This window comes from Stegostoma tigrinum, chromosome 2 (assembly GCF_030684315.1).
Source record: "Stegostoma tigrinum isolate sSteTig4 chromosome 2, sSteTig4.hap1, whole genome shotgun sequence".
NCBI classification, from domain to species: domain Eukaryota; kingdom Metazoa; phylum Chordata; class Chondrichthyes; order Orectolobiformes; family Stegostomatidae; genus Stegostoma; species Stegostoma tigrinum.
Window position 1 is genome coordinate 35,226,357 of NC_081355.1, and position 14,412 is coordinate 35,240,768.

The window sequence follows — 14,412 nt, forward strand, 5'->3', positions numbered from 1 at the left end:
CATCCCTTCACCTTCCCACCCTTCCCCTCTTAACTTTGGCATTAAACAATGACTTTGGTTAAGTTTGACAGTAGTATAGAAATCTCATCGCCTGGGCTGAAAGCAAGAGGTGACCCTGCTGAGGCCAGCCAAAGGATCCTTGGAGGCATATTCCCAGTGAATTCTCAGGGTAGGCCACATCTGACTAATCTGGCTCAATACATCTGGGTAAGTAACTCATGTGATGGGTAGGAAAGTATTGATGGACATTGACTGGAAGGCTTTCAATAAACTTCTTAAGAGATTGTGAGGAAATGAGAGACAACGGAATCAAAGATGAGGTGGTTATACAGCATGATAATTTGACAGGATGTGGAAGACAGAGAGAAGGGATCTAAAATTTATTCTCTGAATGGCAGGACGTGTTAAGTGATGTTATCAATTTCTGCAGATTTTTTACCACAAAATGGCCAATTAACTCATCCTATCAATGATGATTGCCCACCCCCTCCTCTGATTCAATTTGTCTGTCTTCCTGCATCCAAGCTCATCACCAAAGGATCTCACCCCTTCATCTCAGCACCACTTGTGTTCTCATCTTTAAATTCACTACCTCACTGTGCTCTCTAAGCCTTTCCTTCTAAACTACCTGACCCACATCCTTTCATCAGACGGTATTCTTAAACCATTTATTTACCTTGATGCTTCTGTAGTTGTTGATTTGGTCAACCAATATCTCATCAGCACTTTTGGTGTGCACGAGCTCAGCAAGGCCCTGCACAGACACCTGTTCAAGGTGTTTCCATTACCTGGTCCTATCTTGCTTTACCCAACTTCATAACACTCAGATTGAAGTGGAGTACTTGTTGATTGGAAGGCAAGTAGTTAGAATTTGGTGTTTGTAAAATGCTGGGGTTGAGGGGGTGTAGAGGATGCATTGCATGGTCCCTTTAAAAGATGATGTGAGGTTCTCCTCTTTGGGTGTTTTGGTTTTATTTGGGGGGGTGAGGGGGTCAACCTCCACTTTATAACGATGCAATGTAAAAGTATCCAGTCATGTGTGAGACTCTCATCAATTCTTTTGCAGCATTTCGGTCCCCAAACTAGGAAAACAAGGCAGTGAGGGCAGATAACCTGAAGTTAGGGTCTTAACATACTTCAACGACTTCTATCCTAAACCTGCCAAAATCCTCTTTAAATATGAAGATCAGGATGTGGTAGAACATCATCCTGTAGATGATGATGTTGATACCAATTCACACTGGTGGCACAAAGGCAGTATGGAAGTTTAATAAATTTGACTGTTAATAGCTTAAGTATTATTCTTCCATCTCCTTAGGGAGATCAATATACAGGCTAAAACTAGTAAATGAAACAAAGTGAAGAGAATTCTCCTTCCATTCCTTATATATATGATATATATGATATATAATATGATAAGTTTTAATCTGCAGTTTGCGAGGGAGAAGGGAGAATTGGAAGTGTCAGTATTGCAGTTGAACAAAGGGAACTATGGAGCTATGAGGCAGGAGCTGGCCAAAGTTCAGTGGTTCAATACCCTGGCAGGGATGGCAGTGGAACAACAATGGCAGGTATTTCTGGATATAATGCAGAAGGTGCAGGATCAGTTCATACCAAAGAGGAAGAAAGATCCTAAGGGGAAGCGGGGGCGGCCGTGGCTGACGAGGGAAGTTAAGGACTGTATAAGGATAAAAGAGAAGAAGTACAACATAGCAAAGGTGAGTGGGAAGCCGGAGGACTGGGAAACTTCTAAAGAGCAACAGAAGATAACTAAAAAGGCAATACACAGAGAAAAAATGAGGTACGAGGGAAAACTGGTCAAAAATATAAAGGAGGATAGTAAAAGCATTTTTAGGTACGTGAAAAGAAAAAAATGGTTAAGACTAAAATTGGCCCTTGAAGTCAGAAACAGCTGAATTTATTATGGGGAACAAGGAAATGGCAGGAGAGTTGAGTAGGTACTTTGGATCTGTCTTCACTAGGGAAGACACAAGCAATCTCCCAGATGCAATAGTGGCTGAAGAACCTAGGGTAATGGACGAACTGAAGGGTATTTATATTAGGCAGGAAATGGTGTTGGATAGACTGTTAGGTCTGAAGGCCAATAAGTACCCGGGACATGACGGTCTGCATCCCAGGGTACTTAAGGAGGTGGCTCTAGAAATTGTGGACGCGTTGGTAATCATTTTCCAATGTTCTATAAATTCAGGATGAGTTCCTGTGGCTTGGAGTGTGGCTAATGTCGTCCCAATTTTCAAGTAAGGAGGGAGAGAGAAAACAGGAAATTATAGACCGGTTAGCCTGACGTCAGTGGTGGGAAAGATGCTGGAGTCAATTATAAAAGATGAAATTCCGACTCATTTGGATAGCAGTAACAGAATATGTCAGAGTCAGCATGGATTTACGAAGGGGAAATCGTGCTTGATGAATCTTCTGGAATTTTTTGAGGATATATTTATGTAGATGGATAAGGGAGAACCAGTGGATGTAGTGTACCTGGACTTTCAGAAAGCCTTTGATAAAGTCCCACATAGGAGATTGGTGAACAAAATTAGGGCACATGGTATTGGAGGAAAAATACTGAGTTGGATTGAAAATTGGCTGGCTGACAGGAAGCAAAGATTGGTGATAAATGGGTCCCTTTCGGAATGGCAGGCAGTGACCAATGGGGTACCACAAGGTTCGGTGCTGGGACCGCAGCTGTTTACAATATATATTAATGATATAGACAAAGGCATTAAAAGTAATATTAGCAAATTTGCTGATGACACAAAGTTGGGTGGCAGTGTGAAACGTGAGGAGGATGTTATGAGAATACAGGGTGACAGGCTACGTGAGTGGACGGATGCACGGCAGATGCAGTTTAATGTGGATAAACATGCGGTTATACACTTTGGTGGCAAGAACAGGAAGGCAGATTACTACCTCAATGGAGTCGTTAGGTAAAGGGGGAGCACAACGAGATCTAGGTGTTCTTGTACATCAGTCAATGAAAGCAAGCATGCAGGTACAGCAGGCAGTGAAGAAAGCTAATAGCATGCTGGCCTTCATAACAAGAGGAATTGAGTATAGGAGCAAAGAGGTCCTTCTGCAGCTGTATAGGGCCCTGGTGAGACCCCACCTGGAGTATTCTGTGCAGTTTTGGTCTCCAAATTTGAGGAAGGACATTCTTGCTATTGAGGGAGTGCAGCATAGGTTCACAAGGTCAATTCACGGAATGGCGGGACTATCATATATTGAAAGATTGGAGCAACTGGGCTTTATACACTTGAGTTTAGAAGGATGAGAGGAGATCTGATTGAGGTGGATAAGATTATTAAGGGATTGGACACTCTGGAGGGAGGAAACATGTTTCCGCTGATGTGTGAGTCCAGAACCAGAGGACACAGTTTAAAAATAAGGGGTAGGCCATTTAGAACAGAGTTGAGGAGAAACATCTTCACCCAGAGAGTGGTGGATATATGGAATGCTCTGCCCCAGAAGGCAGTGGAGGCCAACTCTCTGGATGGTTGAGAAAGAGATGGATAGAGCTCTTAAAGATAGTGGAATCAAGGGTTATGGGGATAAGGCAGGAACAGGATACTGATTGTGGATGATCAGCCATGACCATAACGAATAGTGGTGCTGGCTCGAAGGGCCGAATGGCCTACTCCAGCACCTATTGTCTATTGTCTATACTAGAAATTTACTGGGCATCTAAATAGCAAATGATCACACACCTAGAAGAATAACCTTGAATACAGAAGTCAAAAAACACATTTCAGTAACAAAAGTACTGATAGCAAAAACATAGCAGATTTTATTCATTGAAGAGTGTATGATTTCAAAGCTATTTTGCATTTCCATTTTCTTCAGGGATTCTTCATTTTCACAGTGCAAAAGAAATTTTGAGCATTGTTCCTAACTCAAATTAAAAAGAGAGAGATGAACTGGAAAGATTCAAAAGAGCAAAAGTATTCATGTAAGAGCTAGAGGAAAAGCAACCAAGCTTGGTTGAGCTTGCACACATGCAGAAGCAAGGCTAATTTAGTTAAATTCAATTTGCTTTAAATTAACTTATCTAAGAGTCAAAGGAAGGAAGAGATCAATTTTATTAAAACACAGGAGACAAACATTTGAAAAGTCAAAAGAAGGTCCTTTATCAATTATATCTATAATTTAATTGAATTTCTCAACTGTCTGGAAGTCTTCAATTTTTGATCTCCAAACAGAAAACTATTCAGCTGACAACTCTAGCATTGCTTAAAAAGTAACTCTTTGTAAGCAAATTAATTCTCAGAATGCAGGTGTCTTTTGCAAGGTTGTCATTTTTCAACCATCACTAGTTCATCTCGTACTGTATGACATTTCAATATTCTAGTCATTATCTCTGATTATCTCTGTCACCTTCTATACGAAAATATACATTCTTTTTAAAAAATTACCTGCTGCAGAGATTAATACTTTTCAAGGCAGGTAACGTAAATAATCATTACTCCTCATATTAAAGTTAGAACAAACTTTAAACTACTGGTTGCTGACGCATATTAGAATTCAGAATGAAATTTTTCTGACCACGTCTTACCTTAAGTTCTTCTTCCTTTTAGACTTATATCAACGCAATTTGACAAAAATACAGCACATATAATTGAAAATGTGAAATTAAGGTCTTAGAAGCAGAGTACAATAAAGATAGCAAAGATGATTCTCGATAGGAGTGAGAGAGACAGGGTAGTTGTCATGGGGGACTTCAACTTTCCAAATATTGACTGGGAGCACGATAGTTCGAGTACTATAGATGGGTCAGTTTTTGTCCAATGTGTGCAGGAGGGCTTCCTGACACAGTATGTAGACAGGCCAACAAGGGGCGAAGCCACATTAGATTTGGTACTGGGTAATGAGCCTGGCCAGGTGTTAGATTTGGAAGTAGGTGAGCACTTTGGTTATTGCGATCACAATTCTGTTATGTTGACTTTAGTGATGGAAAGGGATAGATGTATACCACTGGGCAAGAGTTATAGCTGGGGGAAAGGCAATTACGATGAGATTAGGCAAGATTTAGGGAGCATAGGATGGGGAAGGAAACTGCAGGGGGTGGGCACATTAGAAATATGGAGCTTATTCAAGGAAAAGCTCCTGTGTGTCCTAGATAAGTATGTACCTGTCAGTCAGGGAGGAAGCTGTAGAGTGCGGGAGCCGTGGTTTACGAAGGAGGTGGAATCTCTGTTCAAGAGGAAGAAGAAGGCTTATGTTAGGATGAGATGTAAAGGTTCAGTTAGGGCACTTGAGGGCTACGAGGTAGCCAGGAAAGACCTAAAGAGAGATCTCAGAAGAGCCAGGAGAAGACATGAGAAGTTGTTGGCGGATAGGATCAGGGTAAACCCTAAGGCTTTCTATAGGTATTTAAGGAATAAAAGAATGACAAGAGTAAGATTAGGCCCAATCAAGGATAGTAGTGGGAAGTTGTGTGTGGAGTCAGATGAGATAGGGGAAGCGCTAAATGAATATTTTTCAACGGTATTCACTCTAGAAAACGACAATGTTGTCGAGGAGAATACTGAGATACAGGCTACTAGACTGGGGGATTGAGGTTCACAAGGAAGAGGTATTAGAAATCCTTCAGAAGGTGAAGATAGATAAGTCCCCCAGGCCGGATGGGATTTATCCTCGGAGCCTCTGGGAAGCCAGGGAGGAGATTGCCGAGCCTTTGGCATTGATCTTTAACTCGTCATTGTCTACAGGAATAGTGCCAGATGACTGGAGGATAGCAAATGTGGTTCCCCTGTTCAAGAAGGGGAGTAGAGACAACCCTGGTAATTACAGACCAGTGAGCCTTACTTCAGTTGTTGGCAAAGTGTTGGAAAATGTTATAAGGGATAGGATTTATAATCATCTAGAAAAGAATAATTTGATTAGGGATAGTCAGAAAAAAGAAAAGGTAATCACAACTCAAATTATTTTAAACTCAGCTCAAAAAGGTCCTGACACAGACCTCTGCAATCCATGGATTGAGAGCCACAGTATGAGGCAGAGTAAGGGTGAGCTTTCTACCTGGCATTGCTTACCTTTTAAATCCATGTACATTTTAAATGTTACTCACAGCAGGATACACAGTATATTCAGAGGTCTGGAAACTGAACATGTAGTGAAGACCAACATATAGATTAATCAACTATTTTGGTTGATTAATTTGTGCTTCCTGCCACTTCTTCAACATGGCGGCACTGGCACGATGGGTGGGGCTTGGGCTCCTGAGCCTGTCTGCTCCAAGCTAACGGCATCCTCCTCCCTCTCCGCTTTTCATCTTTTCTCTTTTCCTTCTTCGTTTTCTAAGTCAGAGTAGTATTGGTGGGACAGCAGCTGCAGCATCAGTGGCATGGATCAGGACTTGTGGAGGCAGTGGCAGTGCCAGGAGCAGTGACGCTTGGTTGCAGTAGACCCAGAGCCTGGACTCTTGGCAATGGCAGCAGGGCATTGGCTGCAGTGGTGTCAGTGCCCAGAGTGGGGACTCCTGGCTGCAGGCAGGCCCGAAGCAGGGACTCTTGGTGACATTGATGAGGTGGTGGCAGTAACAGACCTGGGGTCTCCTGGGGGCATCGGCTTCGTCATTGCTGTACAACCCTCCGGAGACCTCATAGAAGGCTTGGGACCGTGCTTGAGACCCAATTTGAAGAGATGAAGAACTCTTACTTAAGTAATTTCTTTTCACTCCTTTTGTAACTCAAATAGCACTGAATTGTGGTGACAAAACACTTCTCACAATATCTTCCTAAATATATTCATTCATTCATTCATTCTAAATCAGTTGTGTTAAGAAGAACATTGAGCAAGTAAATTGCTTTTTGTTGCTGTTTCTTATTTAAGGTCTGTATATGTTTAGGCACCACTGCACATATTGTAAATCTCAGTAAGTTGACCTCTGAAGCTTCCAACATCTTCACAAAAAGTAAAAGTATAAAAATGTGAACTTCTGGTGTGGGTTGTCATAGTTCTAAAATATGAAAAAAAATTACACCAATAAACACATTAAATTATTGTGGCATGACTGATTAAATTAGTTGTACAAAGAATTCTAATTAAGTTTATTGTTAATTGTACTCAAGTACAAAGTACAGTTAAATAGAACAGAATCCCTACAGTGTGGAAACAGGCCCTTCAGCCCAACAAGTCTACACTGACCCTCAGAACATCCCACCCAGACACATCCCCCATAAGTCATCTATTATACATATCTCTGAACACCATGGGCAATTTAGCATGTCCAATCCATCTTTGGACTGTGGGAAGAAACTGGAGCACCCAGAGGAAAGCCAGGCTAACACAGGCAGAATGTGCAAACTCCACACAGACAGTTGCCGTAGGGTGGAATTGAACCTGGGTCCCTGGCGCTGTGAGGCAGCAGTGCTGACTACCGAGCTACCGTGCCACCCAGCTTCATGTATACAAAGTCGCCACACATGGTGCAATCTTAGGTGCTAAAATACATTACGTACAAAAATAGAGAAATAAAGAGAAAAGCCAGAAGTTCTACATTACAGTTCTTAGTTGTATAAGTTAGGAAGATAAAGAAATAAAGTTAACGATAAACATCACAGTCACCCTATAGTCTGCAGTCTTTCTATACTGCGGGCTTGCTCTCCCCACGCTGCTGGGCTTGGGATCTGTGACAGGCTGACCGCACCGGACTCCAGTCTGCTGGCCAACCCCTTCTGGTCGGCAGCCCATTGGCATCTCTGGCCCAGCAACCGCTCCGCTCGGGCCTACCGACCACTGGCCATCCCACAGGCTACCCCACTCTTACCCGCTGACAATCCTGCTCCTCAGCTGCTGCAGTGCCACTGCTCTCTTCATAAGCCAAAGTAGGCTGAAAAAAAACTTTAAAATTTACAAAAAATGGAAAAAGAGGGGGAAAAAAAGGAAAAAAACAGAGAAGCATATGGAAAGGACAAGCCCCGAGCTGAGCCTGGATGCTGCCTACTCCACCACCATCTTGGAAAAGACACCTTTAACCATAATCAAAGCTTCTTAAAACTGTCAAATTCACAGTTTTCCACTTACAACAGAGTTCATTCATTTCATTCTGATTTACCTTGGCTCTAATGTTATAATCATGATCCCACTCCTTAACAAATCATTTTCCTCTTTATCCACTGAATTGGATATTCTACTACTTTTATTTGGTACACTTTATAGAATCTTACAATTTGATAACAGTTACACAGAAACTATCAAGCAGGGAAGCTTCATCCACCTATTCCATTCGGTATGATCTTTTGATAATTCATTTATGGAATGTGTGCATCACTGGCTAGGCCAGCACTTATTCCCCATCCCTAATTTTCCTTGAGATGGCAGTAAACAACTGCATTCATGTGGCCTAGTTACAAGCACACAATGCTGTTAAAGAAGAGAGCTCCACTATTTTGATCTAGTGCAGAGAACAAACAGCACTATGCTTTGGACAAGGACTTGCAGATAGTCGTGCTCCCATATACCTGCTTCCCTTAACCTTCTGTACAGGTCTCAGGTTTGGAAGGTGCTGTCAAAGGAGTTCTGGTGAAGTTGCTGTGTCTCTTCTAGCTGATGTACACTTCTGCCATAATGTGTCATTAATGATGGGAGAAAATGCTGGAAGGTGAGTTACACATGGCAGAATTCCCAGGGTCTGCTTTTGTAGCCATGGTATTTATAAGGCTGGTCCAATTCAGTTTCTGGTCAATGGTAACTTGTAAAATGTTAATAGTAAGATATTCAATTATGGCAATACCAAGGGAAAATGGCTAGAATTGGAGATGGTCATTCTCTGGCACTTGATTGTTGATTCTTGAATGGCTTGTCAAAGCCGGTGTCCAAAAGTTGAACAATAACTTCCATTCTAGTCAGTCAAAAATATGGGTTTATTTCTGAGATAACAAGGTGTAGCGCTGGATGAACACAGCAGGCCAAGCAGCATTACAGGAGCAAAATGCTGACGTTTTGGGCCTAGACCCTTCTTCAGAGATGGGGGAGGGGAAGGGGGGTCTGAAATAAATAGGGAGAGAGGGAGGCAGATAGAAGATGGATGGAGGAGAAGATAGGTGGAGACGAGACAGACAAGTCAGAGGTGGTGACGGAACAAGTAAAGGTGAGTGTAGGTGGGGAGGCAGGGAGGACTTAGGTCAGTCCAGTGAGGACGGACGGGCAAGAGGGCGGGATGAGGTTTGTTGGTAGGAGGTGGGAGTTGGGGAATCGCTGGGAGGAAGGTTAGGGAAGCAGGGACAAACTGGGCTGGTTTTGGGATGCAGCTGGGGGAAGGGAAGATTTTGAAGCTTGTGAAGTCCACATTGATACCATAGGGCTGCAGGGTTCCCAAGCGGAATATGAGTTTCTGTTCCTGCAACCTTCAGGTAACATCGTTGTGACAATGCAGGAAGCCCAGATTGGACATGTCATCTGTGGAATGGGAAGGGGAGTTGATATGGTTCACGACTGGGAGGTGCAGTTATTTAGTGTGAACAGAGCATAGGTGTTCTGCAAAGCGGTCCCCAAGCCCCTGGTTGGTTTCCCCAATGTAGAGGAGGCCACAATGGGAACAGCGGATGCAGTATATCACATTAGCAGCATGTCTGATTCAGGGTTTTGATTCAAGAATAAATGTTGGTCAAGACACCAGAACACACTTGCTCTTGTTCTTCTGAGAGTCAAACATTGAGTTTTCTTTTTACAGCCAACCTGATTTATCTTTGCTTCAACACCTCTTTAAGGATGGCAAATCTAACCCACAAACATTTCAATATCAAACTGAAGGTGCTCTTAAATCATTGGAGTGGAGCTTGGACCTGTGAATGTTTGACTTCATCAAGATTACCAACACTGAAGCAAGGCTGAAACTCCAGTTTCTCAGTAAACCTGCCTTAAAGTCCACCACTTCACTGCAAGAGTTGATTCTGAGAAAATGGCTGTGCTGGGCAGGCATAGAAAGTGTGAAGCAAGTTAATGAATTAACATTCTATCACAGCTAATATTAATTAGCACTCCTTTGCTTTTTAGTGACTGCAGAATAACACTGCATGAAAAATCCAAAACCAGCCATTAAAAAATATTCATGAGGATTTGTACATTACCTGAAAGAGCACATCTGTTGTTCACTAATACATATTCTTGAAAAGATGGTGGTGAGCTGACATAGTTAACTCTGTTCGGAAATAAATTCCAAGATTTTCACTCAGTAGCACCAAAGGAATGGAGTTGTCATTTCAAGTCAGATTGTTTCATAAATGCATTGGAGGGGGTACTTAGAGCTGATGATGGACCAATGCAACTGTTGTCCTTGTTCTTCAATGTAGTACAGATCATGGGCTTGAAAGATACTGGCTTGGCTTGAGTCTTGGCCAATTGCTGTGGTGTATTTTCTGGATGCTACACATTGCTGTTTTTCTGATTCTGAAGTGGAGGGGATGGTGGCCGAAGTGCCAACCAAGCAAAGCATTTTTGTCCTGAATGGTATTATCTTTGTTGAGTATTTTAATTCCACTTTTGGGGCAGCACAGTGGGTCACTGGTTAGCACTGCACCCTCACAGTACCAGGGACCTGGGTTCAATCCCAGCCTCGGGCAACTGTTTGTGCGGAGTTTGCACATTCTCCCCGTGTCTGCATGCGTTTTCTCCAGGTGCTCCAGTTTCCTCCCACTGTCCAAAGATGTGCAGGCTAGGTGGATCTGCCATGCTAAATTGCCCATAGAGTTCAGGGGTGTGGGGTTATAGGGGGATGGGTCTGGGTGGGATGCTGCAAGAGGTGGTGTGGACTTGTTGGGCCAAAGGGCGTGTTCCCACACTGTAGGGAATCTAATCTAATCTAAAGCATGCTACTTAAACACAACTTATTTCTAAATCTCTTCTGTTGCAATGGAACCAAATAAACCAACATAGAGACAGAAAAAAAAGTCTCTACTTGTGTTGCAAATTTCAATTCTCTTGAAATATGAGAGTCTAACTTTCTTCATCTAAAAACCTTTTAATAACAATTTTGATTTACTTCTGGCTATGGTATCAGTGGCCTTTTGTGCAAGTTATCTGCTTAAGTGAATGAGTAAATTCCAATTTCATTTTACCTCAACTAGAATCATTTCTAGCCTTTGAATCCACAGTCTACAAAAGCAAATGTTGTAGAGATGTTGGTTTTAGATGACACAAAATGCAAAATTACAAGTGCAATGGTGAAAAATTATCTTGAACCACAATGCGCATGAAGGAAAACATACAACAGATTATTTACAAGTAGTTTCAACATTAATCTCAAAGTGAACAGATATCATCTTGTGGCTTCTTGTTCAATTCCCTGATTGCATTTTGTTTATTATGATTGAAATCTATGTCCATAATCACCACCTTTCCAATACAAAGCCAAAGCTAATGCAGCATGCAATGATGAACTCCAACAGTGTATTCAAGAAATGATAACAAAACGGTAGAATCATTCTCTTTATTGGTACAAATATATACAGGAAGAAATCCCCTCTACACTGGAACTAACTTACAGTGAGCATTATGCACCACTGGAAGGTATAATGATTAAATCACTTCAGATGTAAAAGCAGGTAGGTAAACAGATCATCAGTTAGCCTAATGATTAACAAAAAATAAACTTCCCAGTTCCAACAGTCCATTAGCATGAAACTGCTAAAAGTTACACCCCTCATGATGGACCCACCATCCCCACATGTTCTTGCTCATTGTGCTTATGGCAATGTTTGTGAAAAAAGATTTAATAATCTGAAATGGAATATCTGTACACCTGGAGGCCAAAATATGCCTTGTTAGATGACTACAAACATTTATCCAAGCTTCATTTTTATTTATAATAAATTACACAAATTTATTCCTTTACTGTGCTCAGTTAGTATTGTTATTTTACTCAATTGCATACAGGATTATATCTTGCGTGCACATCTGACACACAAATAAGCACACAGCAGTACATCTGTAAGCTTGCTGTTCATTGTACAGAAGCTGACCTTAAAAAGTTTCCAGTTTGGTTGCTTGGTTTACAATGTCTTTGTACAAGGCATGTATTCTCATGGCAGCAGTTTAACAGAATTCAGGTATATGAGAAAAATTGCCAACATTCGCAGGCATGGTTGCAAAATTATAAATATTAAAAAAATGTCCATTTGTCAGAGGTGGGAAGCAGGGAAGAATGGAGAAAGAAAAGACAGGAATCACAGGGATAAGAGCAAAATACTGTGCATGCAGCAAATAAATGTAATAAACAAACAAATCTTTTAAAGAACCAAGCTTTTCTTTTATAAGAAAAAAAGATTGTTTTTGAAGCAGGAATTTTCCAATTTTAATAATTTTTAATTAGATGGCTAGCTGGTGAATAGAAACATCTCAGATCATCTTTACACCCTGATTACTTGTATCACTGTGTGCTCTTGTGCTGCGCAACCACCTAATCCAAAAACCTCTATACAAGTATGTAGTCTTTGTCTCCTTCCTCTCCAGAATCACTGGACTTGCTGCCGTTTTTTCCCTCCACTTTTGAATGCTGCCGCTCTCTCTTGGACATCTTTTCCTTTCCTTGCAATTCTTGATCTTCTGAAAACTGGCCTGGTTTGCCATCATCAGAGCGTGGGCTTTTCCTGGAACTTGTTTCTGACACAGAACTTTGGCGCACTGGTAAATTTTAACAAGGATAAAGAAGAAAATATTTCTGTGAAGCACATCAAAAGACAATATAGATGACAAAACAAGTACATGGAATTACAATTAGTACATGAGAACATGTTCAGAAATTTTAATTTTACATTGAAGCTTTGAATGACTAAGATTGTTACCAAGCCTAGTTCTAAAGCAACTTAAGTTTTGTAATACTTGTCCCGTTATGCAATGGGAAAACTAAAACACTTCAGTGGCTGAATGTGAAGTGCTGAAAATTCGACCAGTTCAATCCAGCAGGCCAGAATTCAAACTTAGAAATTTGTACAGCATACTTGGAATGCGAATCAGCTTGATACAAATACCAGCACATTTCTCCAGATACAAACTAAACAAAACTATTGCTCATTTGAAGAGCTTACAGCCAAAATTCATTAATAAAATAAGAACTTGTTGAAAATCTCAGCATGTCAGGCAGCATCTGTGGGGGGAAAACAGAGTTAACATTTTGGATCTATGGTCCTTCTTCAGAACTAACTGTAGCTAGGAAAATGTTGGAATATATGCTCGAGAAAGAGTGGGATTGGGACAAGAAATAAAGAACAGGCTGAGATGAAGACCAGAGCATGTGAAAAGACAGCACAGTTTCTGATTACTCAGTGCTGGTCAGGTGCTAGTTTGCGTTAATCTGTTCATTCTGTTGGCGCTGCAAGTGAAGGAAGCTCACTGCATTACTGGGTAAAATGCATCTATCCTTCCAAAGGGTTCATACAGTTAATTCATCTTCTAGTTAGTACAGGGAGTTCAGATAGGAGGTTGTAGGGGGCTACGTCAGAAAGTAATAACTGTAATTTTCAGGTAGTTAATTAAAATTTAACTTGTAAACTAACAGTCATTAAAGAGCTAGTTGTGTCAGTTGGTGGGGTTTTGTGTTCCACTTGCAAGATTTGGTCAGGCATGGACACTGAGAGCATCCCTGATAATTATATCAAAAGGAAGTGTACCCAGCTTCAGCTGCTCACCAGACAGATTGGCTTAGGTGGAATTTGAGACATCAAGGAACACAGAAATGATGGAGACCGTCACAGACAGAAGTTACAGAAACAGGTTCACATGTAAGGGACAGGGAGATAGATGGGTGACCACTAGAAGGGGCGGGCTGTTGGTGCAGGAGTGCCCTGCAGCTGTCCCCATGTCAAACAAGTGTTCTGTTTTGGAGACAGCAAGAATTGCAGATGCTGGAAGTCAGAGTCAATACAGTGTGGAACTGGAGGAACACAGAGGGTCAGGCAGCATCAGAGGAGCAAGGAAGTTGCTGTTTGGATCAGGGCTCTTCATCAGGACTGGGAAGGGGGAAGGGACTGGGAAATAAATTGAGGGAGAAGGGGTGGGGCTGGGGTAGGTAGATAGGATGGCGATAGGTGGATGCAGGTAGGGGTTTGTGGGGATTGGCCAGTGGGAAGTGGGGGTGGGGGGGGAGAAGAGGAATAGGTGGATGAGAAGATGGACTGGTTGTGTCAGGTCAAGGAGGTGGGGATGAGAGGGAGGATTGGACTTGAGACAAGGCCAGAGGTGGGGAGATTTTGAAACTAGTAAATTCTACATTCAGGCCATTGGGTTGTAGGCTCCCAAGGTGGATAGAAGGTGTTGTTCCTCCAGTTTGTGCATGACATCATTGTGGCACTGGAGATGGCCCAGGTTGGACATGTCAGTAAGGGAATGGGAGGGAGAGTTAAAATGGTTGGCAACCAGAAGGTGGTGTTGATTATTGTGTACAGAGCACAGATGCTCTGTGAA

At 41.9% G+C, this 14,412-nt stretch overlaps 1 protein-coding gene across 7 annotated transcripts in view; it reads right to left on the bottom strand.

The window, feature by feature from the left end:
- Positions 1-11,440: 11,440 nt before the first annotated feature.
- Positions 11,441-14,412, bottom strand: part of LOC125463953 (F-actin-uncapping protein LRRC16A-like) — a 397,615-nt gene continuing 394,643 nt past the window's right edge. For all 7 annotated transcript variants that reach the window (XM_059653386.1, XM_059653380.1, XM_059653379.1 and 4 more), the window contains one exon: positions 11,441-12,633. In XM_059653386.1, the coding sequence (XP_059509369.1) occupies positions 12,425-12,633 (209 nt within the window). In that variant the 3' untranslated portion in view covers positions 11,441-12,424. The remainder of the gene's footprint in view (positions 12,634-14,412) is intronic.